Source organism: Haliotis rufescens, unplaced genomic scaffold, assembly GCF_023055435.1.
Source record: "Haliotis rufescens isolate VD_foot unplaced genomic scaffold, xgHalRufe1.0.p SCAF_42, whole genome shotgun sequence".
In the NCBI taxonomy this organism is placed as follows: domain Eukaryota; kingdom Metazoa; phylum Mollusca; class Gastropoda; order Lepetellida; family Haliotidae; genus Haliotis; species Haliotis rufescens.
Window position 1 is genome coordinate 127,184 of NW_025964135.1, and position 24,392 is coordinate 151,575.

Sequence of the window (24,392 nt, forward strand, 5' to 3'; positions counted from 1 at the left end):
TGATTTGGACATCAGCCATTTGTGCCATAACTCCAAATGCACCTATGTCGAACATCTGTCTGCTGAGCCGCATAGTATAAATGCAGACAGAGTAGCCTGTGTGAACAGGGGTGCATGCAAAGGCCATGCGCCATATGCAGATTGCCTTTTGGCTTTGAAGCTGTGAAAGGAGACAACAACAAGCAAAGTAAATGATTAAGATTTTATTCATTAACTGATGTTCATCACAGTGACAGCTGATTGTAGCATTGCATATACAAAAAACATAGCTGTACAGCAACTGTTACCTATTTCAACTCATTTTTTTACACAAAGTCAGTCATAAGCTAGTCATTAGCTACAGTATTACTGCACATGTTCATTTCTTTGAATATGAATGGTCAGCTTGTTTACTAAAACATGGCACAGGGTCAAGTTGACCCTTTTTGTAGTCCCCCCTCTGTTTGTCACTCAGTTTTGACTTTAAATGTTCACTAATTTTGCTCCCATGCTGCACAAGCTTTCTTTTCACAACACTGGGACTTTTCTGGTATTCCTTGTGATAGGCAGCTTCCTTGTCCATTTGTTCCAGTGACCGTACTGCTCGACTTGATAGTTCAACACCAGAGTTATGGCACTTGTCGATTGCTGATGTCCCGGGGCCATTGTTGAGCCTATGAATAGTCGATGAAGCCCTCCCAATCATATTTCTTGAAAAGTTCACGTTCTTTGGCAAAGAAATACTCATTGATCGGTTCACGGCTTCACATTTCTGTGTGTCTGTGTACAGTTTCATTTGTTCGACAACTTCGACACTCAGCTTCATCTTGAGAATTTCATTCATCAAGTGTTTATCATTGTCATCCATATTGAAATGAGTGATTTTGTTGCAGCCGAGGAACATGGACCGCTGCCACCAGCTGTTTGTTACACCGCCTCGACACACAACAGAGTACCGGGCACACCTGGAGCAGTCGCCGCTGTAGCACTTGAGGGTTGCTTCGAGCACTCTAGGTAAGATACTACGAAGTGCTTTCATGTCGCCTGCATGATCCTTCATGAGTTCTTTCAGTATCAGGCTGCACCGTGCCTTTACATCCTGACTTAGCACCTTCTTAGCCTCCAATTTCTGTGTACGAGTAGTGCCGGGGAACATATCTGGGTTGAAATCAGCTCTGTAGCATTGCCGAAACTGTCCTTGACCCAAGTGGGTGGGATCAGCTAGCCTCTGCACCTTCCACATAGGGTCTAACACTTTCAGAGCCTTGTCTATACCATCTGCAGACTTAGAATCCCCATCGGTAGTAGCATACTTAATTAGCACACCCTGTAGAGCAAGCTGATGTCCAATGTCCTCTCCCATATTGAACTCGGAGAACGGAGTGAAGGCCGACATGTTTGCAGTACAGTCTGGGTGCCCCCCTGGACACTTCACATCCATTCCTTTTCCTTTCAGCCAAGCACCAGTCCAGCACAGCTTATTCTGGAATGACGCGCCGATGACGAACTTCTTATCGGTAACAGTTTCGCAGGCTATGCCGATTGCTTGTGATGCATTCTGCCCAGGCTTCTTCCTGCTTGCTATTGTCGTTGAGTTGTATCGGCCATTCATGGCAATATTCATCTCGCATGGCTCAGTACCCCTCTTCCGATTAACTTCCTTTACCAATTCAACTTTTTCAGCCATATCCTGTGTATTCAGTTCAGTAACAGCAATAGCCACCTTGTTGGAGGTCCTCTGCATACTGCTCCTGCATGGGGGCGGAATGTCCATGTTCGCCATCAGTAACCTGACTCTTGTGTTCCCAATAGGGGTGTCTTGAAGACCCAAGGCAAGTCCTACGTTAGGGGCTGCTGGGTTTGGTCCAGGTTTGCCTGTCTTGATTTCTTTATACAACTTCATTTCAGGTGCTGTGAAGTCACATACAACACATTTCAGTGTCACTTTCCAGCATGCTCCCCATTTTCTCTCCTTGGCTATCTGCAGCTGAGGGTCGTCGCAGTCAGTGGATGTCGAACGATGCAGTCGCAGAGCTGTGTTCCATGCTTCGGCCACCTTTTCATTGTCGACTAGTCGCATACCCTCCAAGTCATCTTTGCTTGACTCTTGTTTCAGGTTTTGCTTGCTGGCCGCAGTAGGCCGCAACAGCCTCACAGAGGTAGAGATGCCCTCACAGTCTGGTGTCGACAGCCCAGTGCCATCCAGCCTAGACTTGGTAACCAGTGAGAAGTCTTCAGCACTCATCCTAGTGACAGTCCTGGGTATCTGGGGTGGAGAGGCACTTTCTGTCTCTTCAGACTCAAGGGTGAGACCTTTGTTCCAGGGAGTGTGGCCCTTGCTGAACTGTAACTTGATACTCTTGCAATCGCCTTTCATTGTGATTGTCTCGGACAGAACTAATGAGCTCTGTTGTTGTTGTTGCATTAGGTGTTTAAGAGGTCACCTTCTGCCTAGGCAATTTCGGCTGACCTGTCCCTCTTTGGGACTCCTGTGTGTGAGAAGGGTTCACATATCTATTGTGAGTTCGGTGTTCACATAATTTCTGTTTTTGCATTGATATGATTTCTATTTTCATATATTGATATGATTTCATTTTTATCCTTGGCTGCTCTGTTTATATACGTTCGAGCAGCTGTCCATCTCTCAGAAATAGAGTTAGTTTGGCCTTCGCTATTGCATCTCTTGGCTTTAGGAGATTTATTACAGATAGCAGATCTAACTGCAATTCTTGTTTTAACCTAGCCCGGGCTAGGGCATGGTCTTGACATTCTAGTAACAGGTGGTCAATGGTTTCAGCCTGATTGCAAGATGAACAAACCTTGTCATAGTGCTTTTTGTGACCGAGTCTGAGGCGTGAGATAGCAATTTCAATTTTCCTTTCATTTGAGTATGAGTTTGGCTTTTGTTGGACCTTGGGTTGAATTTTGTATAGCCATCTGCCGGATCTTACTTGCGTCCCATTGGGCTTGCCATCTTTCTGCTATGGAGGCTTTGATTTTGCTTTTTATCTCTAGTTTACTAAAGGGAATAGGCTGTACATCCGCTTTGTCTAGAGCTAGCTTAGCCAGTGAGTCTGCTTTTTCATTTCCATGAATATCTATGTGAGAGGGGATCCAACACAGCTCCACCTGTTGCCCTTGGTCCGATAGTTTTGTATATTCATATAGAATATTGTTGACTGTGTTTGGCCTGGAGTTTGAGTTTCTCCCACTGATGGCCTGAAGTGCACTTAGCGAGTCTGATAGGACGACTGCCTTTGCTTCCGGGAGTTCCGGTATGAGTCTGAGTGCAAGATGAATTGCCTCCAATTCAGCCGTGAATACTGACTGACCATCAGGCAAGCGAACTGAATGTGCTTGGGGTTTGGAGCTGTGGATATGGATCCCGTAACCAGCACTGTTGTTGATAGGATTCTTGGATCCATCAGTGTATATATGGGCCCAGCTGTCCCAGGTAGTTTGAATTTTAGTGATAGCTACTGATCGTAGTAGGGTTGGGTTTTCTTTTTTAGCGACTTCTGATGTTAAAGCAGTGTCAATTTTGGGAGTTTGTAAAGGGAGGGTGTAACCCTTTGTAGTGACTTTCTGGAGGCCGAATGTCATCACAATTGTGACTTCGAATGAGTTCACGTACTAATATCCCAGATGGCTTTAGTGAGGGATTTTTTCGAGCTTGGGCTTCATCTCGAGCGTTTTTGTCTTGACATATCTTTTTAACCAAAGGGTTTGATGTTCGTCCCCAGAACGATAATATTGCCTGCTCTCTTCTTAGTTTCAATGGGAGTTCTCCCGTTTCTACTTGTAGTGCTTCTAGTGAGGTGCCTGTTGCTGCGACTGTGGCCAGCATTAGGGCTTTGTATTGTATTCTGTCTAGGCGCCTCAAGACAGTATTTGATGCTGAGTGAAAAGCCTCACAACCATAGTCAATTTTTGATCTGATAAGAGCTTTGTAGAGGTCCAGCTGAGTGTCCCTCGATGTGCCCCAAGATGTGCCTGAAATTGCCAGTAATACGTTCAGGTCTTTTACATCTGTTTTCCACATATTCTATATGCTTGCGCCAAGTGAGGTGCTGATCAAGGATAACCCCAAGAAATATTGCAGATTTTTCGAATTTGATAGGTTTGCCTTTTATGGAGACACGGGGTATCATAGCATCTTTCCCCCGGCGTTTGAATAGAACTCCAACAGTTTTTTCACTTGAAAGGGTGAATCCCCATTTATTGCACCATTGATCTACTCCGTCCAGGGCTGACTGGAGTATTTTTCTGATTTGTGAGATATCTCTGTGCTTTACCCGTATTGCTCCGTCATCAGCAAACTTAGACGTTTGGGTAGGAGAGTTGACATGGTCAAAAAGATCATTGATCATGATATTAAACAGGGTTGGGCTTATAATGCTGGCATGTGGCGTGCCATTGTCCATTGCCATAGGATCCGATCGATTGTTCCCCATTTTAACTGATAGCGACCTGTCTTGCAGGAAGCTGTCTATGAAGTTTGCCATGTTCCCTTCAACACCATTTTGTGATAGTTTTGAGAGGAGTCCGTCATGCCATACCATGTCGAAGGCTTTGCTGAAGTCCAGAAATACTGCGGCTAGGTATTGTCTGTTTAATTGGGCTTTTTTTATTTCATTTTCCAGTCTTAGAATATGATCTAGACACGAGTGTCGCTTCCTGAAGCCACTTTGGTCAGGTTTTATGTGGTTGCCAGTTTCAAGATGATGCATGAGCCTTTTCGTAGCCATGGCTTCCATGGCTTTGCACATGTTTGAGGTGAGTGAGATCGGTCGATAAGAGTTTGGTAGGGCTTCGTCTTTCCCTTGCTTTAGCAGCGGGATAACTGCAGCATGTTTCCATGCTTTTGGGACTTCTCCTTTGGACCATATCTTGTTATACAAATACAACTCAGTGAGTAAGCCTTTGGTTTGATCAGGTAGGTTTTTCAATATCTCGTAGCTGGTTGTGTCAAGACCAGGTGCTGTGCCTTTTCTATGCTGTATCGCATCATCAAACTCTGTCACAGTAAATGGTATATTGTATGCCAGATGCTTGCTTTGCGGCCGTTTTGAGATCTTAGGCATAAGCATTTTCTACTGTTTGAATTCTTCACTGCAATTTGTGTTGCTGCTAACAGATGAGAAGTGCTCAGCTAGAATGTTGGCCTTTTCTTTGACTGTATGGGCGTTGGCTAACTTGGGAATTTTTGTGGGTTTACGCTTACCCCTGATTGCGTGTATTTTGCTCCAGACTGTTTTAGCATTTGTTTTCTCATTAAGGGATTTGCAGAAGGTCTGCCATGACTCTTTTTTAGAATCGTCTATGAGTTGTCTTACTTTCGTCCTGGCTGCTCGGACTTGGACAAAGGCTGATTTATCCCTTTTTGACCTATTTAGGGCTTTCTTTCTCACTCTCCTAGCTTTTGCTATTTCCCTGTTCCACCATGGTACCAGCGTTTTGCCAGTTTTGTGGTCTTTTTTTGGAATTGATTTTTCAGCTGCGGCAATAATTGCTGAAGTGAGATTTTGGCAAAAAAGATCAGGGCCCGAGGTTATAAAAAAAATTTCTTGCTCAACTGAGTTTCGTGCTCAAATACATGCTCATGCTCATGCTCAAGTTCGTACTCAGTTGAGATTTGTACTCAAGCAGAGGTTATAAAACATCTTGAGTCTGTACTCAGCTGAGAACAACTCACGCTCGGCTTGAGCATGCTCAAAGGAATCTTTGTTTATGATATAAGCGGCAATTTGGAACTCTTCAGTCAAGAATGGTAAGAAAACAACCCGGATGTTGTCGTCTGCTTATTTACAATGGCAACGGAGGGCGTGACCGAATCGAGAAGGCGGGGTAAGGGGTGGTCAGAAGCGGAGGAGGTTTGTCTCATCCAGGAAGTCGTTCAGCGAGAGCAACTGTTGTTCGGCGAAATAAAGGGAAGCGGTGTGAAGTCCATCCATCGACAGCGGACCGATGGATGGCAAAGCATCACGGATATCCTGTAACACGTAAGTTGTTCATATGTTATTGTTGTTTAATATCATTTCCAGCATGGTACGCTATATCATCGCGGTAGTTAAGTTATAAATACGTCTTGCGCAAAGTGTTCATTCAACTTTTATGACACAGGATTGATCGATGCTGATTTTTTTAATGTGTTCGGTAAAACAAAGTATACCTGTCATAAGCGAGTAAAAAAGAAAGGGGGGGGGGGGCTGTGTTTAGGGTCAAGGTCAAGGGACATCCTCCAAACAGTTTTAGTGGATTCTTTTCAAACCAATTTCGAGTGGAGGTTGGGGTAATTAAGTTATAAAGTTCTCAGGCGTAGGCGTGACATATCGCAACGAGTCCTGTATTCGATCATGCGTTGAAATGTGGTGCCCATGCAGATTTGCATAAGTAAACAGTCGGAAATGTGATTCTTCGTTGCATTAACTTTATTGTATATACCGGTAATCTAAATGGAGACATGTAGTTTCATGGGCTTTCCCCTCCACAGTTCCTTGACTGTGAAGAAGAAAACATGTTCTGTATATTAATTTTCAAATTATATCTCTTCTTTTATATACTTTCAGAAGACACATCAATGCCAAAAGGGAGGCTATTGAAGTGAAGAAGAAGTACTTCAATTTGAAACAAAGAGGTACTCTTTTATATTAGAAAAATACTAAGAGGCATATTGTGTCAACCTTGTTACTCCATCATAATGTATTAAATGGTTATTATATAATTGATGAAACACATGTTTATCCCTCAATAACACATGAACACATGTCAATGAAACCCAAATTTAATATTTCAATATATATGTTATTGTTACTGAACTAAACTGCAAGTTTGTATTGTAGCTAAAAGCAAGATCGACGGCCTCAAAAGGTCAATGGCCACAACTGGAGGAGGGCCTCCACTCCCAGCACTGTCCAACGCGGACGAGGTCCTTTGTCAGTCTTTGGAGGGGAGGCCAAGTATTCATGGCCTAGAACATGGCATTGACACTGATGGTATGGGCAGTTCAATATGTAAAAGATTAATGTAAATTTTAAAGCCAGCTATTTCTCATTAATGTTGGTTATGGTGAGACCTATGACCTGGGACAATGTATTTGGATGACAAAAATACTTATCAAATATGGTACAAACAAATCAAGTACTGTCAAAAGACAAAGGAAACAACAACAAAAATTTCAGACAACAACTTTTTTATGCCTGTGATCAAAGTAATGAATACATTTGTTGTGAATTGCACTTGTACGAAATCATTCAAATAATGATTAATATTTGTCATATAATCAAATTAATCACTCATCACAATTTCAGTCACAAATGCAATTGGTTTTGTCAATTCTAACCTGAAAATTATTAAAATAGCTGCATTACTGTATTTTAATATTCTGTTCACTTCAGTCATTCATGATGGCGATGTAGCTGCCGCTTCACCAGAAGGTAATACATATCATCATATGTCTGAATACTATTAACATGTATTATTATACATAATCACATCTATAACATGGGACATATATCTAATTACTCTCAGTCTGTGGGTTGTCTCCCTTATATAGGTCATGTCTTGAACATAATACCAAAATTTCCAACATGTATTGTAGAGCATAGTTTGCTATTCCTGTCATTACATTATTGTCTGAGCTGACACATTGTATACAATCAATGTAATTATTCTCAATTAATAACATTAAAGTATAACTTTATTTTGTGACTTTATTGAATGCTTAAATATATAAATGTAAGAAAATGATACAATAATTTTTTGCATTTGTTCAATGTTAAAAATTGTATCCCCTTATTTACAGGTCTGCAAGGTGAAGCACATCACATTGATGAGCAAGACATCCCAGCAGAAGGTACATCAGAAGGATCTGAGTAATATCTGTAGAACATATTACTATACTAAATAATGAACATTTTCAGAGTTTATTTCAGTATATTCAAGATTGCAGTTACAGATCAAATTTATGTTTGCATAATCCTTCTATAATACTAGTATAATACTAGTATAATACTACTACTAATAAACTATGACCTTTGTATGATTTATTGAAAGCATAGAAATGAAAATACTCATAGCAAGATGCTAATACATGTATTACCCCAAACAATACATTCACTGTCTTGTCACAAGCTGAAAATACTAAGAGACAGGAAATATATTCTAATTATATTTCAGTCACACTAACACCCATAATGCTATCAACAATACTATACTCCCAAAGATGATGCAGAGTACACAAGTCAGTCTCATTATATTCACTGTCTTGTCACACTAACACCCATAATGCTATCAACAATACTATACTCCCAAAGATAATGCAGAGTACACAAGTCAGTCTCATTATATTCACTGTCTTGTCACACTAACACCCATAATGCTATCAACAATACTATACTCCCAAAGATAATGCAGAGTACACAAGTCAGTCTCATTATATTCACTGTCTTGTCACACTAACACCCATAATGCTATCAACAATACTATACTCCCAAAGATAATGCAGAGTACACAATTCATGTTTCTAAAATGTGACAAGTCAGTCTCATTATGTTTACAGACAAAAAGACCGTCCGCAAACGAAAAAGAACACAAGCTGAGGCAACATATGACAACACGATACAGGACACGGAAAGGATCAAACTTGAACAAAGGAAGCTGAAACTGGAAATTGAAGTGTTAGAAAAAAATCAAAAGAAATTAGACATTGAAATTCAAATGCTGCAGAGGAAATCAGTCTACTACCAACTAAAAATGAATGCGGAATTTGGTGTTTCTCTTGTCGAATCATGTCCAACTGAAGAATAATTATTATCAAAATTACTAAAGAGAGTTATGTAGAAATGCAATACGAATGACAACAACATTTACTGATTTGCTTGGACATGATCATTTGAATTTGACAGATACAATAGTTAATGATAATTCAAAGAAATATTGTTACACAATATCAACTCTGTCTGTATTGTTTTATCACTATTCATTACATATGCAATTGCTCCCAAAATCCTGATTTTTTTTGTTATGTGCTCTTAAGTAAGATCATTTTAAAGCATGTAACTCTAACATTGTGATGATAGTTCAGCATTTATGCAAGTATGATGTGCCAACAGAAAGACATAAATATAGAATGTCTAGTGATCATGACTTTACTTATAGTTTATGCAATTTGTGTAGACCTAGATGATGAATACCATGCACTTTTCATTTGTCCAGCTGATACCAAAATTAGGTCAAGATATTTGTCCTTCATACAGACTATTATGAATATCCTAACATGCATAAGTTCTGTATCTTTACTCACAACAAATGACAACATTTTATTCCAGCTAACTCTTTATCTTGTTCAAATTTAGAAATTAAGAAACAAATATGAATTGAAGTGCTCTGTCACAATGTGCAATGTTAGAAATTTGAACTAGTCCTGCAGTTCGTGCCAAAGTGTCCACTTGTCAATGTATGAAAGAACTTGTAGACATTTGCCATTTTTCAGGTTTTTGCTATATGTTATCATTGTAAGGACTTGTGGACTAAAAATGGTAGTTTCTACCGTAGTATGTGCTTTATATTATAACATTTTCCCACTTTACTTGCCGTAAAAGGCGGCAAACGGGATCGGGTGGTCAGGCTCACTGACTTGGTTGATACATGTCATCGATCCCAATTGCTTGGATCGATGCTCATGATATCAATCACTGGATTGTCTGGTCCAGACTCGATTATTTTACAGTCCTCCGTCATATAGCTGGAATATTGCTTAGTAAGGAGTTAAACAACAAATAAATCTGCACTGTTGGCATGGCCAGACTATACAAATTAAATATTGTTCCATTTTGTGCACTGCTTGTATCTGAATAAAACATTGAATGACCTAATTGATTATGTATTCAAGTCTAACTGTCATGACATATCTGACTTACTGAGCAATACCACTCACACAATCATTAATTAAGATGATATACATTTGAAATCACAAATTCAGATAGATTAAATTGTAGTGAATAAATGTTCCTATGCTTATCGACTAAAAAATGTTTGAATAATGTGCCGTCTCACATCAGCTCCATCATTTGGACCTGTAACCAGTGGCACATAATTATTCACATTTGAAGATGGAGGCATTAGATTTTCATCATGATTTATAATATCCCCCCTTTCAATACCCAAATTATGCAACACAACACATGCAACAACATAGGTCACAGCCTGTCTTGGGGTCGCCCTGAGCTCATTGTGCAGGCACTGAAACCGCCGTTTCAGGACACCAAAGGTCTGCTCAATGAGCACTCTTGTCCTGCACAATGACCCATTGTGGCGTTCCTCTGCACGGTTGGTGGGGTTCTGTAGAGGCGTCAGGAGGAACCAACGACATGGGTAGCCAGAGTCCCCCAGCAGAAAACCTTTGTACTGTCCTTAAACATAATAAAATAAGGTTATATATTATTGAAAGAATAACAGATTGTTTTATGATTTGAATACTGGTAAAAAGTACATATAATGTATGAATAAAATTTGTCTCATTAAGAATTGAAATATTTCAATATTTATAACATGATGAATGAAATAAACCTTTTCCCAGGAACAAATACATTCATCCTAATTAATGGAATTGTTTAGTTAAAAAATAACTTGTGAGAAAAAAAAAATGAAAATGAGGATATGAATCCAATCTAATTTATTAATTAAAATAGGTATGGAGATTCTGAGATTTTATGCCATGTCTATCCAGGGTTTCAAAGCAATTGCCCTTTGTATGTCACTTCAATTCAATGAGATGTCATACAAAAATGTCTGCATATTGATTTAAATTTACATCTTAACTTATTATTATTTGTAACAGGATAAACTATATGCTTGTTCACTTGCAGAATACTTTCACCAAATTGTTCTAAAAACGTGTCTTACCATTTTCAAATTGCCTGCACAGTGCTGACGTCCGGAAAATGCGGCTGTCATGCACCGATCCCGGCCAGCTGGCGTTGCAACTTGTGATGCAGAAATTTGCATCACAGCACATCTGTGGGATAGCATTCAGAAATTTAAACTCCAATTTACAATACATACATAAGAATTACAAAAGTCATACATCTCCCCACCCCTAAACCAACACATACATTATAACGAATAGTTATGGAGTACAATTATGCCTATTTACCTGTACATTCAGGGAATGGTAACCTTTCCGGTTCACGAAGTCTCCCTCGTTCGTGGTAGGCCGCTGTATCCGGATGAACGTTCCATCAATGCACCCTACTACGTTAGGGAATCCTGTAAGTAAAACGTGTCACAATAGATAGCATACTGCACTGGGCACTGTTTACTTGTTTCATTTACAGCCCATCCTAAGATCTATCGCTTGATTATAATTTTATTTTATTTTTATACATGACCTCGACCTCTGACCCATTTTCTTTTTACTGACCAATCAAAATGGCACTGACGCGAATCACACCAATGAAATCATTTATTTGTGTTTACATTGGGAAAATCCCATGTACGTACCTGCAATGTTGCCGAATGCCTCCTTCGCTCGTACGGCGTCTCCTCCAACTGGGAATTTAATAAACCTTCCTGAAAGTTTGGAGATTTGCAACGAAACTGCACGTATGCATCTGCCGGCTGTAGATCGGGAAATGTTTAGGCTGTCCCCAACCAGCAGATGCATAGCGCCTGTCGCCAAAAAACGAAGGCATACCAGCAACTGTAACAGTGGTGGAATCGCACAGTTACGAGCTGTCTCTCAGGTCAGATCGAGTAGGCCAAGTAAATATGTTATAGTATTTGGCCTAAATCTGTAACGGTCAAAAACTTCTTCGACATCTAAATCTTCCAGCGGGTTAGAATGATCTCGAAAGACTCTCGGAACACGGGTGTTCCGCCTCGCTTGTCGCGTCTGTTGCAGGTGAGCTGCCATTGTTGTTGTCGAACTCAGCGTTGAGCACGGTCCAAAGCGTACTTGAGATCGTACGGATTTCATGCTCAAGTTGAGCACGAAAACGTACTCAGATTATTTATAACCTCCGTTTTGAGTTGAGCACGAACCCGGATTTGAGCATGAAATCGTACTCAGGGAAGTTTTATAACCTCGGGGCCAGGATCATCCGAGGCAATTTCTGAGGATTTGAATGATATACATTCCTTCCTGAATTTAGGCCAGTCAGCCTTTGCATAGTCCCATGTGGGCTGAGGATTGGGCTGTTCCTCTAATTGTGGTGGGCTACCTATGTAGGTGAGTATAGAAAGGTGATCGCTTCCCCAAGTGTCGTCATGGACTTGCCATTGGCAATGTGAGGCGAGGTTTTTGGTGGCAATTGTGAGATCAATTGACCTCCATGTGTTCTGAGCACAAGATGTACCTATATACCGCATCACTGTGTAATGTCAATGGCAATGACAAGCGTGTAAATGTATTAGAAACTCTCGAGACATACATATGTCTTGTGCCAGCAGTCCAAATTGCAGTTGAGCTGTACACGCAGTTTGACACCTTGGCGTGTATTGGCCGAGTGTCAGCTGAGAGTGGTCACACCTGGTGACTCGCTGCACTTGATTGGCTGTACACAGCTACCTGTCCTACCAATCATTTTAATGAGTAAAGACAGGGCTTTCATCTGAATAAAAATTTAACAGTTTCAATTTTCTTTTTTGTTGAAAAATATGAACTTTAATTCAATTTTTTTGTTAAAAAATGCATGCATGTACCTAAAAATAGGCCCCCAAAAAAGAATTGATATACCAGACTGAAATTGATGTTTGTTGATATTATATGTAATGACGAGACAGGAACACTTGCTTGTTTTGTCAATTTCCTTTTGGTTATGGAGTTATGGTCAAATTAGAATTGCATTTGAAATGAATTCATGCCAAAAATGTACTCTCAAGTGCTATGGATGCAGCATGATTTCAAATGACTATAAGTCAAGCTGTGTATGAGTTAGGGATTCCAAATTTTCTGTGAGCCTTCAACAGTGTATGGGCTTAGTATTGATGAAGTTGTATTTGAATTGCATACTTTTTACTGTCCTAATAGGCCTCAGACCACAGTTATCCCCCCTAAGTTTTACCATGAACCGGAAGGAAAATAGGAGAATATAGTACCCTGTTGAAATGGGCTGTTCAGCCTGTGGCAATTTTTTTGGAGTGACTTGTGATAGCTTAAATGAAAGATAAGACATTGTAGTTTGCTGTCAATTTTTTGTTAGCCCCAATCTGTGAAGGTATTGATTCCAGCTTCCCATGATTTGACCCCAAGTTGAAGGCCGCTGTGTGTGTTTCGGCTCGAAACTTCCGGTGAGCATTGTTGACAGTGGTTACTGCGATAGCAAGGTGGTGGATGCTGGCCGAAACTTTGCGTTTTAAGTGACAAGTGGCAGGTTGGTCCGCATGCAACAGGAAGATCAGCCTACGACTGATAATAATTATGGTGGGCTATCATGTCACTGTAGATAGCAAAGAAGGAAATTAATTGTGGTCTGAGGCCATGTCACCACTTTTTGACAATGATTCATAAACACAGTCTCGTGATAAGTTCGGAATCGTACAATGTCGTTTTAATTTATGGCACGTACTTGATCGGCACGCATTTCCCATTAACTAATACAATGATAACGGTAATAATTTAGTCAAAATAATTAGGAAAGCGCAAGGCTCAGGAACGTCTGAGTATAGGAAAATGATTAATACTTTCGAAAGTTATATAATCGTCAAATACGCAAACGAATATCAACCGGCTTTTAAAACTTATTTTTGTAGAAGGTGATCTTGGTGTATATTGCCAGATATTATATGCATATACATTTATCCGATATTGCTAATTTCAATGTTTATTAATAGTTTTAAGGTTCGTCCGCCTAATTGACGGGATTCCACTTTTTGATTTGTACATGACACTTAAGCAGTGCCCTGTTACTGTAAACAGATTAGTTTCAAATTCCAAACTGGACATTTATACTACGAGATAGTAAGCCTAACGCTTTCTCACCGGTAGAACGTAGACAATATCGCTAATAGAGATATCACGTATTTGAATGTTAATACTTAAGACAAACACTCATTATTTTTGCAGTGACGATATAACACTTATACACGTTTATTGGTAACTTTCATCAGTGTTGCTATTCATTTTAATAACTTTGTTTTCACATATACAAGTAGCAATACCCGACTAGCCTGTCATACATGTGTACTTACTTACTGGGCAGTTTTCAATCTTGTACTGACTTACTCTGGTGTTCCTGAGTGAAGCTTATTGGGTTGGGTGTTATACCCCGTTTTTCTGGTAATCCCATTTTTACTTCATTTTTATCTCATGACACCCTGTTCTCTGGATCACGGCTCCGTGACCTTCCATAACAATTAAGATGAACATTCAGATCAAGAACATGAATGAGTTTGTTTTGACGCCACAGTCAATCAAAGACCAATGCTGTGCGGTTTGATTACACACTCCTACCAGGTCGAACATCGTGGATCTTTATTTTCTACTTAAAGAGAATCATAGTTCATATGCTAATCCATCTACGAAAACCGTCCCGCTCAAGGTGACCTTACTTGTTGTTAAATCCATGATCTATCCCCTCACTCTGACCCCCACGCCCCAACCCCCCCCCCCCTCCCCCCCTCCCTCTCCTTCCCCCCCCCCCCCCCCCTCACACACACATATACACACACGCACACACAACGGACCTAAATAACCTGGACAGGAAATACTGCTGATAACCTCTTGTCAACACCGCCGCGCTACCACAGAATGTTCGTCCAACTCTGAGGGGGCATTCTCAGTAGCTTCAAACGCGCTGAAATGTTTTCGCCTTGCATCCAAGATGGTGAACAGGTGAAATCGTATGATATTTGGCTATATGAGTTCGATATGTCTTTTTGGATTACCCAATAAAGTCAATTCATGGTTACACGGTTGAGAAGAAGCTTACAACTTTATAGCACCTATTCATCTCCATCTCCAATAGAGCTACTCGTACTCACATAAAGTTGTAGTTATTATGTCACTGTTTTATTTCTTTGAAAATATATTACGTGTTCATCAATAACAATTAAGATGAACATTCAATTTCCGATACAAGTAAATGAATAAGTGTGTTTTATGCCACAATCAGTCACAGACCAAAGTTGTCCGGTTTGATGACACACAATCTACCAGGTACCACATTATGTTCACCCGATCCCAATTTAAGTCTCCTCTGTGTGGATATTCCTGCCGAAAAGCCCCCATGTACATGTACTTGGGAATCACATTAATACATTCATGCGCGGCATTCTCTACCTTAAGAAAACCCTAGTTAACATGCTTATCCAACTCGAACTACCATCCCGCTCAAGATGAATGTTTTATGTAATATCCAACAGACCCACATTCACACACACACACACAATTTGTAATTGCGGTCACCATGTTCCAATCGTCTCAGTGATCGAACGATTGGGAAGTAATTGTAACTTGTATAAACTGCCGGGCAAAAGTTAGTATACACCCATGTTTGATGGGGGTTAAAAATGAAACAAACAAGAAATTGTTATTCGAAGGAGATATATTTGCTTCGGGTATCTTAGGCGATACTACATGCATCATATCAATGAGTGTCTCACAACAGGTGACGTGCACATGCCGTTTTAAGGAAAATGGGGGTCGCAATTTCACTGTACACAAGAGTGATATTAGAATGGCAGGCATTTCCTTTTGCCCGGTTGTGTATATATATATATATATCCTGGGAATATAATTTTGAACAGTTTGAGAATTGGTGTCGTTATTTTCTTTTACTGTTCTAATATCTTTGATACTGTACAGCAGTAATGAATAGTTTCCTTGACAGAAAGCATGATCTATGAAATGGTTTCTGGTAGTTCGTAACACTATTTGGACGACATCAATCGCATTAAAATCAGATCTTAGTTCTCGCTACCGCTAAACAAAGATCTGAGGACATCCCATTACGGGTCACGTCAGACTGACCTTGCGCGAACTTTGACCGACAAAAGGAATTACCAATCAGAAGGCAGCTTACAGCACAAATTTCAAATTGGCGACCACGCTCGAAAAATATTTTGACAAATTCTCGATTACAAATTTGAAACCTGAACAAAAAAACATTCTGGATTGGCTAATATATGGTCTAGATTGTAAGGATTCAGTCGTTAAACCCGTTACTATCGTTCGGAATACCCCGTGTTAAAGTTTTAGAGATTGCATGATTAGAAATCACATTCCGACTGTCACTTTCATAATCTGGTAAGCGACCCACTGATTAGTCGGATGAAAGGTCGTTCTGACGTGACCCCTAATTGGATGTCCTCAGATCTTTGTTTAGCGGTAGCGAGAACTAAGGTCTGATTTGAATGACATTGGGACGACATCCACCTCGTGTCTGCAACCCCTCTTCCTGGTAGTTACCTCATGTCAAGAGGTCTTTGTGTGTCAAGGACGTAAGAAAATCAGCTGATGCCCGATGCTGAAGAACCGTGTTCACAGATGACCGACTTGGTATTTTTCTGCACTGACAGAAACTGGATATACTGAAACACAGCTATTATATATATTTAAATAACCCCTGATCAAAAAGATGCCCTTCGTTAATCTCTGTGTGGAGTACCGTATATACCTGTGATAACGATACCGGTGGCGATGCTGATGCTGATGGTGGTGGTGATGATAATGATGGTGACGACGATTGATGATGGTGATGATGATGGTGATGGTGATGATATGCTGATATCCTTCTTTTTACAGTGGTGATAAACATTATCTGTGATTGCAAACTTTAACATTTGAAAAATGAAAACACATAAAGTTGATCATATCATCAAGGCTGCTGGCGTTGCCTAGTGGTAAAAGCATTCGCTCCTCGTGCCGAAAGTCCAGGTTCGATTCTCTGCATATCATAGCCACAATGTGGGAATCTCCCGCCGTGATATTGCTGGAATATTGCTAAGGCGGCGTAAAATCCGACTCACTCACAAACTCTCATAAATTACTGTGCCATTGCTAACCAAGGTTCTGCAGAGTATGTGAAGATTCAACTCTCGGTTGGTCTTCTTCCATTATATCTCACTAGGTGGCGCTACTTGCCTCGCTAGGTCGTTCATTCATCCACAGGGCTGTGTCAAGTAGGGTTGGGGAGTTGACCTTAACCGATTCCAGCAGTCCTGCTTTTATCTGATCCATTGAGCGAAGTGTGTGGCTCTGTGACAACACGTACAAAAGAAAGTCTTTGTACAGGAGATGCAATGGGCTATTCATGACATATCACAGGCTTTTACGGATTGTGAACTGGCCTCGCGATGACTAATCCGTTGTCCTCGCATAAATATTAACACATTTTCGAGATCTGTCTGAATGAATGGCGTGACAACATTCAAGAAGTACGTTAACGGTTATGTGAAATATTAGAATGATTCCTACACAGAAGCCAAATGCAAGAAAATGGAAATCGAGTGACGGATGCTTGACTCATTGTAAGTCTTTGTACGCCATTGTATCATTGCTAGTGGTACCAGTTACCAGTTTGGGCAAGACGAAGCATTGACGAAGCAAAGAGTTTAATCAGACGTCTCCTTGGGGGGAGACTGGTATCACACCTGTGATCCCTGGCGATAAGAAATATGGCATTGCATAATAGGTCTTCAGGAACCCACGCTTGGTTGTGTTGATCTCCGCTCCGACTAATTTGAAATTTGTTTGTAAGTTATTACCTAAAATCATCATCGTCGACAAGAATTGTGATTTTAAATCGACGATACAGGTCCGATATATACTGTGATCGTTGTGTTTGGTGTAAAAGTGGACTTTTATGGATATCACACAATCACAGGAGTTCATGGACTCGGTCATGTCGCTTCCCGCCATAACAGAGGTGAACAGAAGTAACGAGACCAGGAAAAGACACATCACAACAGAGGGTAGTGAGGTATACGGAGACACAACATGTAAAAAGCAGAAAGGTGAGACGAGTGATTTTCCTGTGCCCGATTGTATTGCAACTGAAAACTTCAACTGTTCGCCATCTTGTTCGAAATCAATCAATGATGTGTTGGAGGCAATACAAACGCTAAAGCTACATGTTGATGAACGTTTTAATTCTATGGAGGGTAGGATAACTGCCAAACTGAAAACTAGTTTCGAGGAAGAGATCTCAAAGGTGAGAAACGATTTTGAATCAGACATTGATGATGTGAATAGACAGTTGACCCAGTTACGTGATGATCTTTTAACTTATGCTGCATTACTCCGTATTGCATTTACTGCTGTTTTTGACAGAGAGACGAACTGTGTGAGATCCAGCTGCTGAAGAAAGTTGTCCCAACCAGCCCAGGAGGCAGCGCCCTCTCACAGTCGGCACGTGACCCGGAAGTCATGACGTCACACCAAAAGACATAACTGCTTTGTCACCTCCACGGACGGACGTACTTTGTATCCCTTGTGGAAATTAAAGCTTATTATTTGTTTTTTATATTTTGCGTGTTTCTACATTCATTATATGCTGCTACATTGTTACCTGTTATGGGCCGTGACCTTAGGGTCTTCCCATTCGTAAATTGTAACGTTTATCGCTCGTCTGTGGCTCACGTCACAGTAATTTACGGGCGCAATGTTGTTCCCGCCATTTTGTTTTCTTTCCCGCCATTTTGGCCATTCACCACGTGGCCACGTAATGTCGTGTTCTGCGTTTTGAATTCTCTCTTTGGCTTGGGTAATACATTACATTTATGTATGTTGTTTTGGTGTGCTTAAAGCCTTGCCTTTTCGCTACCTCTCAGCGTAATTGTTTCTTCTCATAAACTTCAATATAATACGAAGTTTATGAATTACATTATGTCTCCCGTACTCTGTGGTTTTGCCACATGGTTACGTGTTTGCTTAAGGCTTTGCCTTTTAGCGTACTTGTTTGTCTCATAAACTTTAATAAAATATACTGTTTTTGAGTTACTTTATGCTTCCCATACTTTGTGATTGGCCACATGGTTATGTGTTTGCTTAAAGCTATGCTTTTTCGCTACCTTTTAGCGTCATTGTTTGATCTCATAAACTTCATTGAAATAGTGAGTGAGTGAGTGAGTATGGTTTTACGCCGCTTTTAGCAATATTCCAGCAATGTCACACATTGTACCCATGTCGGGAATCGAACCCGGGTCTTCGGCGTGACGAGCGAATGCTTTAACCACTAGGCTACCCGACCGCCCCTCATTGAAATACAAAGTTTCTGAATCACATTATGCTTCCCATACTTTGTTATTGGCCACATGGTTATGTGTTTGCTTAAAGCTATGCTTTTTCGCTACTTTTTAGCGTCATTGTTTGATCTCATAAACTTCATTGAAATACAAAGTTTCTGAATCACATTATGCTTCCCGCACTTTGTGGCTTTGCTTAGTTTTGCTTAAATTCCAGATTTTTTGCCTCGCTGCACTTGTTGCCGCGGGAACAAATCTGGTCGGGGCCGCCCCTTTCTGCCGTGATTGTACGACGCCCTGTACTTTCACAAGGCAGTGCCGATGTTGCAGTCATTCGTCCCTGTGATCCTTCAGCTCATGCGAGTATCCAGGACACACCTCGCTCAACGTGCTCGTCGACCCCCACCTACGTTGACGGCAGCAGCGCTCAGCGGAGCTTCGCAGTGCTCCGAACACCAACGGCGGCTCCCAACGTAGAGTCTGCCTCCCCTGGCACGACATACGACCGTTCACGGTCTCCAACACCGTCAACGCTGATGTCTCGGCACCCCCGGCGCCCCTGGCGCTCCCGGCGCTCCCGGCGCCTCCGATGTCTTTGATCTCAAGATCTTCGACACCTCTAATGTCTCTGGCGCCTCTGACTAACCCGGCGCCTCAAGAGTTACGGAAGAAGCACCTATGATATATCCGGCGCCTCAGTTCCGACTCCAAGGCGGTTTTCTCGGCTACTGCGCAGAGTGATTTACATGTCACGTGTCAAGTACTCGGACTGTCAACAACTCCGACCGGAATTAGGTCAACTTACCATGGCAAGGGGTGCCATGGAATTTTACAGATTGGTTTCCATGTCTGCCTCTACGCTTGGTGCTACCACTCAACCAGGCGCCTGTCGCAGTCCATCCATGCACGGATGTTGGAAACAATAGACCTCCTCTACCAACACGGCTGTCACGAGGAACCTTGTTTCATCAACCCTTCGCTATAAGAACGATAGCGCCTATAGGCGTTCAAGGGATGGAAAAGATCGCCTTCCTTCGTCCGGTTTGATCTTTTCGACTACGACACCTTCCTATCTTCCGCCTTGACTACTGGACACAGTGTCGATTTGATACTTAAAGTCCCTCGGCCGTCCCACTGACCCCTGTTGTATACCTGCCTCGTATCGTGTTGTTGTCCTCCATCGTCACCTCGATATAAGAACAGGAGTACTTATACGCCGCTTCAGGGATGAAAACGATCTCATTACTTCGTGCAATGGCCACATTGCCTCGACTTCCTACTACCCGGTTACGTCTATGCCCCGGCGGTCGATTGTGAAGCTGGTTTACTTCGTCTACTTGAGGTTGGCTTGCAGGCGATCACACCTTTTTCTGAATCGTACCGACGGTACTTAATCGCAGACCCCTGTTGCTGACTACCTCCCCTGCCACCTTGTCAGTGGCTAGTGGCCCACACCAGCCCACATTGTGACCATTGGCACAGCAACAGCCTCGAGATAAAGGCTTATCCAGGACGTCACTTGCTGACAGTGCATTCTCGGTCACGCCCTGTTGATCGTGTCCACTGACGACGTCACCGTAGTGTGGTGTTTGCGAACCCAGAGTACTCGCCCCTCTCCCGGCGCCCCCGAGAATCACCATCTTCGGCGTTCCAGGCGCCTCAAGCTCTCCGACGCCTCACGCTCTCCGGCGCCTCGGGCCAGACTATGTCAAACGGTCGACACCCCAACCCTAGATATGTTTGCCTCATATCTGAATGGGGCCAGCTGTCGTCTTCCATTCCACCTGTGCCGGATACGACCGCTGTGGCAGTCGAAGCCTTCCATCGTTCCTGAGAAGGATTACGAGCGTTCGCTTTTCCGACTCCGGTTCTCCCTCCCACAGTTCTTCAGAGATCCAGGCCACTCGACCCCTGCCATTGACTTTGGTCTCGCCTTATTGGTCAGCCAGAAGTTGGGTTATCGACCTCCGAAACATAGCCAGAGACAACCCCTGGAACTTCCGGTGTCGTCCAACCTTCTGCTCCATCCACACGGTCTGTTGCCACACCCTCATACCCGCATGTTAAAGAGAAAAATCGTCTGCACGCCTGACACACCTGCAGAAAGCCAAGGGCTATTCGGTTAGAGCGACCAAGGCCATTGCTTCAGCCCACCGTCCATCTACAGGGGGACTGTATGCTGATAAATGATGCTTGTTCCAGGCATTTTGTTCTGACAAACACCAGGATCCGATGACAGCGTCACCGCAGATCCTGGATCAGTTCCTTCTGTACTTGCGTAGCACCCGTCGGTTGAAGGGCTTACCATCCCCACATACCTGGTCGCCATCTACTCTGTTCTGGCCATCCCGGACGATGGGAGAAAGACGAAAATTCCCGACCTACAGGCCAGGCCTACGCTCGTTCAGTCTTGAAGACCTGGAGGCCAAGTTCCGACCGCCTGCGTTGGATCTAAATGTGGTCTTCAATGCCCTTCGAACCACTCCCCTCATCTTCCTTCTACAACCTTAAGTAGAAGACGGGTGTTTCTACTGGTTTTGACTACTGCCGCTCGAGTCCATGTACAGCACGCCCTCGACGTCTCCCGTGCCCGGTTCCAATGCGGTACCCAGGGCGCCGTTCATCATGGACCGTACTGGGACGTCAGCGTAAAGACTCAACTCCCAGGACAGCCTGATAGATCATTCCTTGTCCCCTCCCCCCTCGTCCAGTGTGGGTGCCAAGGATGAGGATGAGCGTCATTATGCCCAGTAAGGGCACTGAAGGTTATTCTATGATCTAAAGACTGCCGCAAGTCTAGGAAACACCTTTTTCTGCCGGTCTCCCCTTCGTCGCAGTCGTTGGTCAGCCGGAATACTTTTCCCTGTGGCTCCAGGCGGTCATCCTTAAAGCTTATGAGCCGCCGGATTGGACCCTACCCCCAAAGGCTATCACCTGAAATAAAATGAGATCAGGGCGATCGTATTTACACTGGTTCTTCACGGTATACTGTTCCATCCAGTCGTTCAGGGAAGCCTGTTCGTGGCGATCGGACACCGCCTTCACCAACCACTATTTTTCCGTGATGTAGCCTTGAAAGTTGTCGCCGGCGTTCACAGTTTTGGTCCCTGGTTGTAGCCCAAAAGGTCATCTATCTCCGACACCACTGATTCTCCGATACCCTGAGTGGGGCCCGTCGACCTCTCTGGTGTTTATCACCCCAGACGAGACGGCTCTCTTGCGTTCCGCATTCGCTCTTAGGTCAGTTTTAGTTTTGGGTTACCCGACTCATTCTATTGCTGTCACCTATCCGGGTTTTACTTTTTGCATCAACTCTCGTTTCCTGACGACAGGAATGGTAGTAGATGTGGACACCGGCGCCGACGCCAACCCTGCTGCTTCTCTGATACCTGAGCGGTGCCCGTCGACCTCACCGGTGTTCCTTGCCTCCAGCCTAGAGGGCTCTCCTGCGTTTCGCATTCGCTCTTGGGATTGTTCGTAGATTTTGCCGCCGACGTCGCTGATTCTTCGATTCCCCGAGCGGGGACCGTCGAACTCTCTGGTGTTTATCGCCTCAGATAAGAGGGCTCTGCTGCGTTTCGCTTTCGCTCTTCGGTAAGTTATATATTTTGGCTACACGCCTCATTGTATTTCGGTTACCTATTCGGGCGTTTCGTTTTTGCATCGACTCTTGTTTCCTGAGGACAGGAATGGTCGTAGATGTTCCGGTCATCACTTGTATGCGGTTCGGATTCATCGGACCTTGACGAGGGTTTAATATGGTTCACATCTGCAGGTATGCCCACCGGCCATGCCGTCTGATAAAGATGCAATACGGAGTAATGCAGGATAAGTTAAAAAAATTAGTAAAATCTAAATATTTTTTACATTTGTATACTTATCCTGCATTACGAAGTCTAAGTGCCCTCCGTTTCGCTACGCTACCTCCCCACGAAGTTTCAGATGTTATGTTTAAAGCAGTTATGTCTTTTGGTGTGACGTCATGACTTCCGGGTCACGTGCCCACTGTGAGAGGGCGCTGCCTCCTGGGCTGGTTGGGACAACTTTCTTCAGCAGCTGGATCTCACACAGTTCGTCTCTCTGTCAAAGACAGCAGTAAATGCAATACGGAGTAATGCAGGATAAGTATACAAATGTAAAAAATATTTAGATTTTACTAATATTGAGTGACAAAATGAAACTGAAGGACAGTAGAAATTACAGGGACGTGTTTATTGTGAGTGATAAACCCCTACATCAGAGAATCCAAGAATCAAATCTGAAAAAACTGGTGGATACAGTGGGAGGAAACCTGAAGATGAACGGAGGACGGATCCAGGTAATAGACAACCGGGAGAACTCAAGTCAGGACTCGAGGCCGAGGCGAGGGGTAGGAGGGACAACTACGACAACAACCGGACACACAACGGAACCGGTGATCTCAACGGTGAAAGGCAACAAACCGACATAAACAACACTACGGGGCATTGGGAGTACAACCGCACATGTGGCTTTGTTGACAAACAGCAACCACGTGGACCGCCAGCCAATCGGGATGGAGAATGCCGGACAAAGGTGAAAGGTCGGGTCGTGACACCTATACCCACCGTAACTCCGTGACAGGCAATAACAACTAGGTTGTATGCGGGTTTTGGAATGTGGCCGGCTGGACAACTGATGTTTTAAGTGATAATTTTATTGTACGTGAATCTTTTATAAACTTTCTAGATGTAGATATTATTGGTGTGGCCGAGTCCCATCTTATTAGTAGCACTGAATTGCATGTCGATAACTATACATGGTTTAGGCACAACAGAGTACTACTTCACAGAAGTGCCAATCGGGTTCTGGAGGGGTTGGTTTTTGAGTTAAAAATACTGTATGTGATTTATATGATGTCAAGTTATTAGACAATACATATGAAGGTATCCTGTGGTTGCAGTTAAATCATAAAGCTATCCCAGACTGTCAGTCAACTTTCTGTGTGTGTTACTTGCCGCCTGAGAACTCCACTCGACATGTTGATGCGTCGGAGTTTTTAGATACCCTACTGTCTCAGGTGTACCTATATCAGACTCAGAATATAAGGTATATATGCGGAGACTTCAACAGCAGGTGTGCAGATCTACGCGACCACGTGGAATGTGTCGACTTACTGCCTGAAAGAGACTGTATTGATAACACACTGAATAACCATGGGCGTTTGTTTTGTGACTTTCTTTGTAATGCTAATATGTGTATTGTGAATG

General features: G+C 42.6%; 2 protein-coding genes and 1 pseudogene across 2 annotated transcripts; 2 read left to right on the forward strand and 1 right to left on the reverse strand.

The window, feature by feature from the left end:
• The first annotated feature begins 621 nt into the window (after positions 1–621).
• On the forward strand, positions 622–5,685 carry LOC125372529. The gene is made up of 3 exons (XM_048382864.1): positions 622–993; positions 2,096–2,388; positions 5,660–5,685. The coding sequence occupies exons 1-3, from the start codon at positions 854–856 to the stop codon at positions 5,683–5,685; spliced, it is 459 nt and encodes a 152-aa protein (XP_048238821.1). The 5' UTR covers positions 622–853.
• Positions 5,591–9,602, forward strand: LOC125372530. Its single transcript, XM_048382865.1, has 7 exons — positions 5,591–5,976; positions 6,363–6,372; positions 6,489–6,616; positions 6,822–6,974; positions 7,377–7,415; positions 7,784–7,834; positions 8,540–9,602. The coding sequence occupies exons 1-7, from the start codon at positions 5,790–5,792 to the stop codon at positions 8,785–8,787; spliced, it is 816 nt and encodes a 271-aa protein (XP_048238822.1). The 5' UTR covers positions 5,591–5,789; the 3' UTR covers positions 8,788–9,602.
• A 256-nt stretch (positions 9,603–9,858) lies between these two features.
• Positions 9,859–11,893, reverse strand: LOC124131273 (annotated as a pseudogene).
• Positions 11,894–24,392: the final 12,499 nt, after the last annotated feature.

Coding starts and splice junctions, on each gene's coding strand:
- LOC125372529 (XM_048382864.1), top strand. CDS start 854: ATGAGTGATTTTGTTGCAGCCGAGGAACATGGACCGCTGCCACCAGCT. Junction 994..2,095: donor GGTTGCTTCGAGCACTCTAG/GTAAGATACTAC, acceptor CTCTTGTTTCAG/GTTTTGCTTGCTGGCCGCAG. Junction 2,389..5,659: donor GGACAGAACTAATGAGCTCT/GTTGTTGTTGTT, acceptor GTCTGTACTCAG/CTGAGAACAACTCACGCTCG.
- LOC125372530 (XM_048382865.1), top strand. CDS start 5,790: ATGGCAACGGAGGGCGTGACCGAATCGAGAAGGCGGGGTAAGGGGTGG. Junction 6,975..7,376: donor ACATGGCATTGACACTGATG/GTATGGGCAGTT, acceptor TGTTCACTTCAG/TCATTCATGATGGCGATGTA. Junction 7,835..8,539: donor GCAAGACATCCCAGCAGAAG/GTACATCAGAAG, acceptor TTATGTTTACAG/ACAAAAAGACCGTCCGCAAA.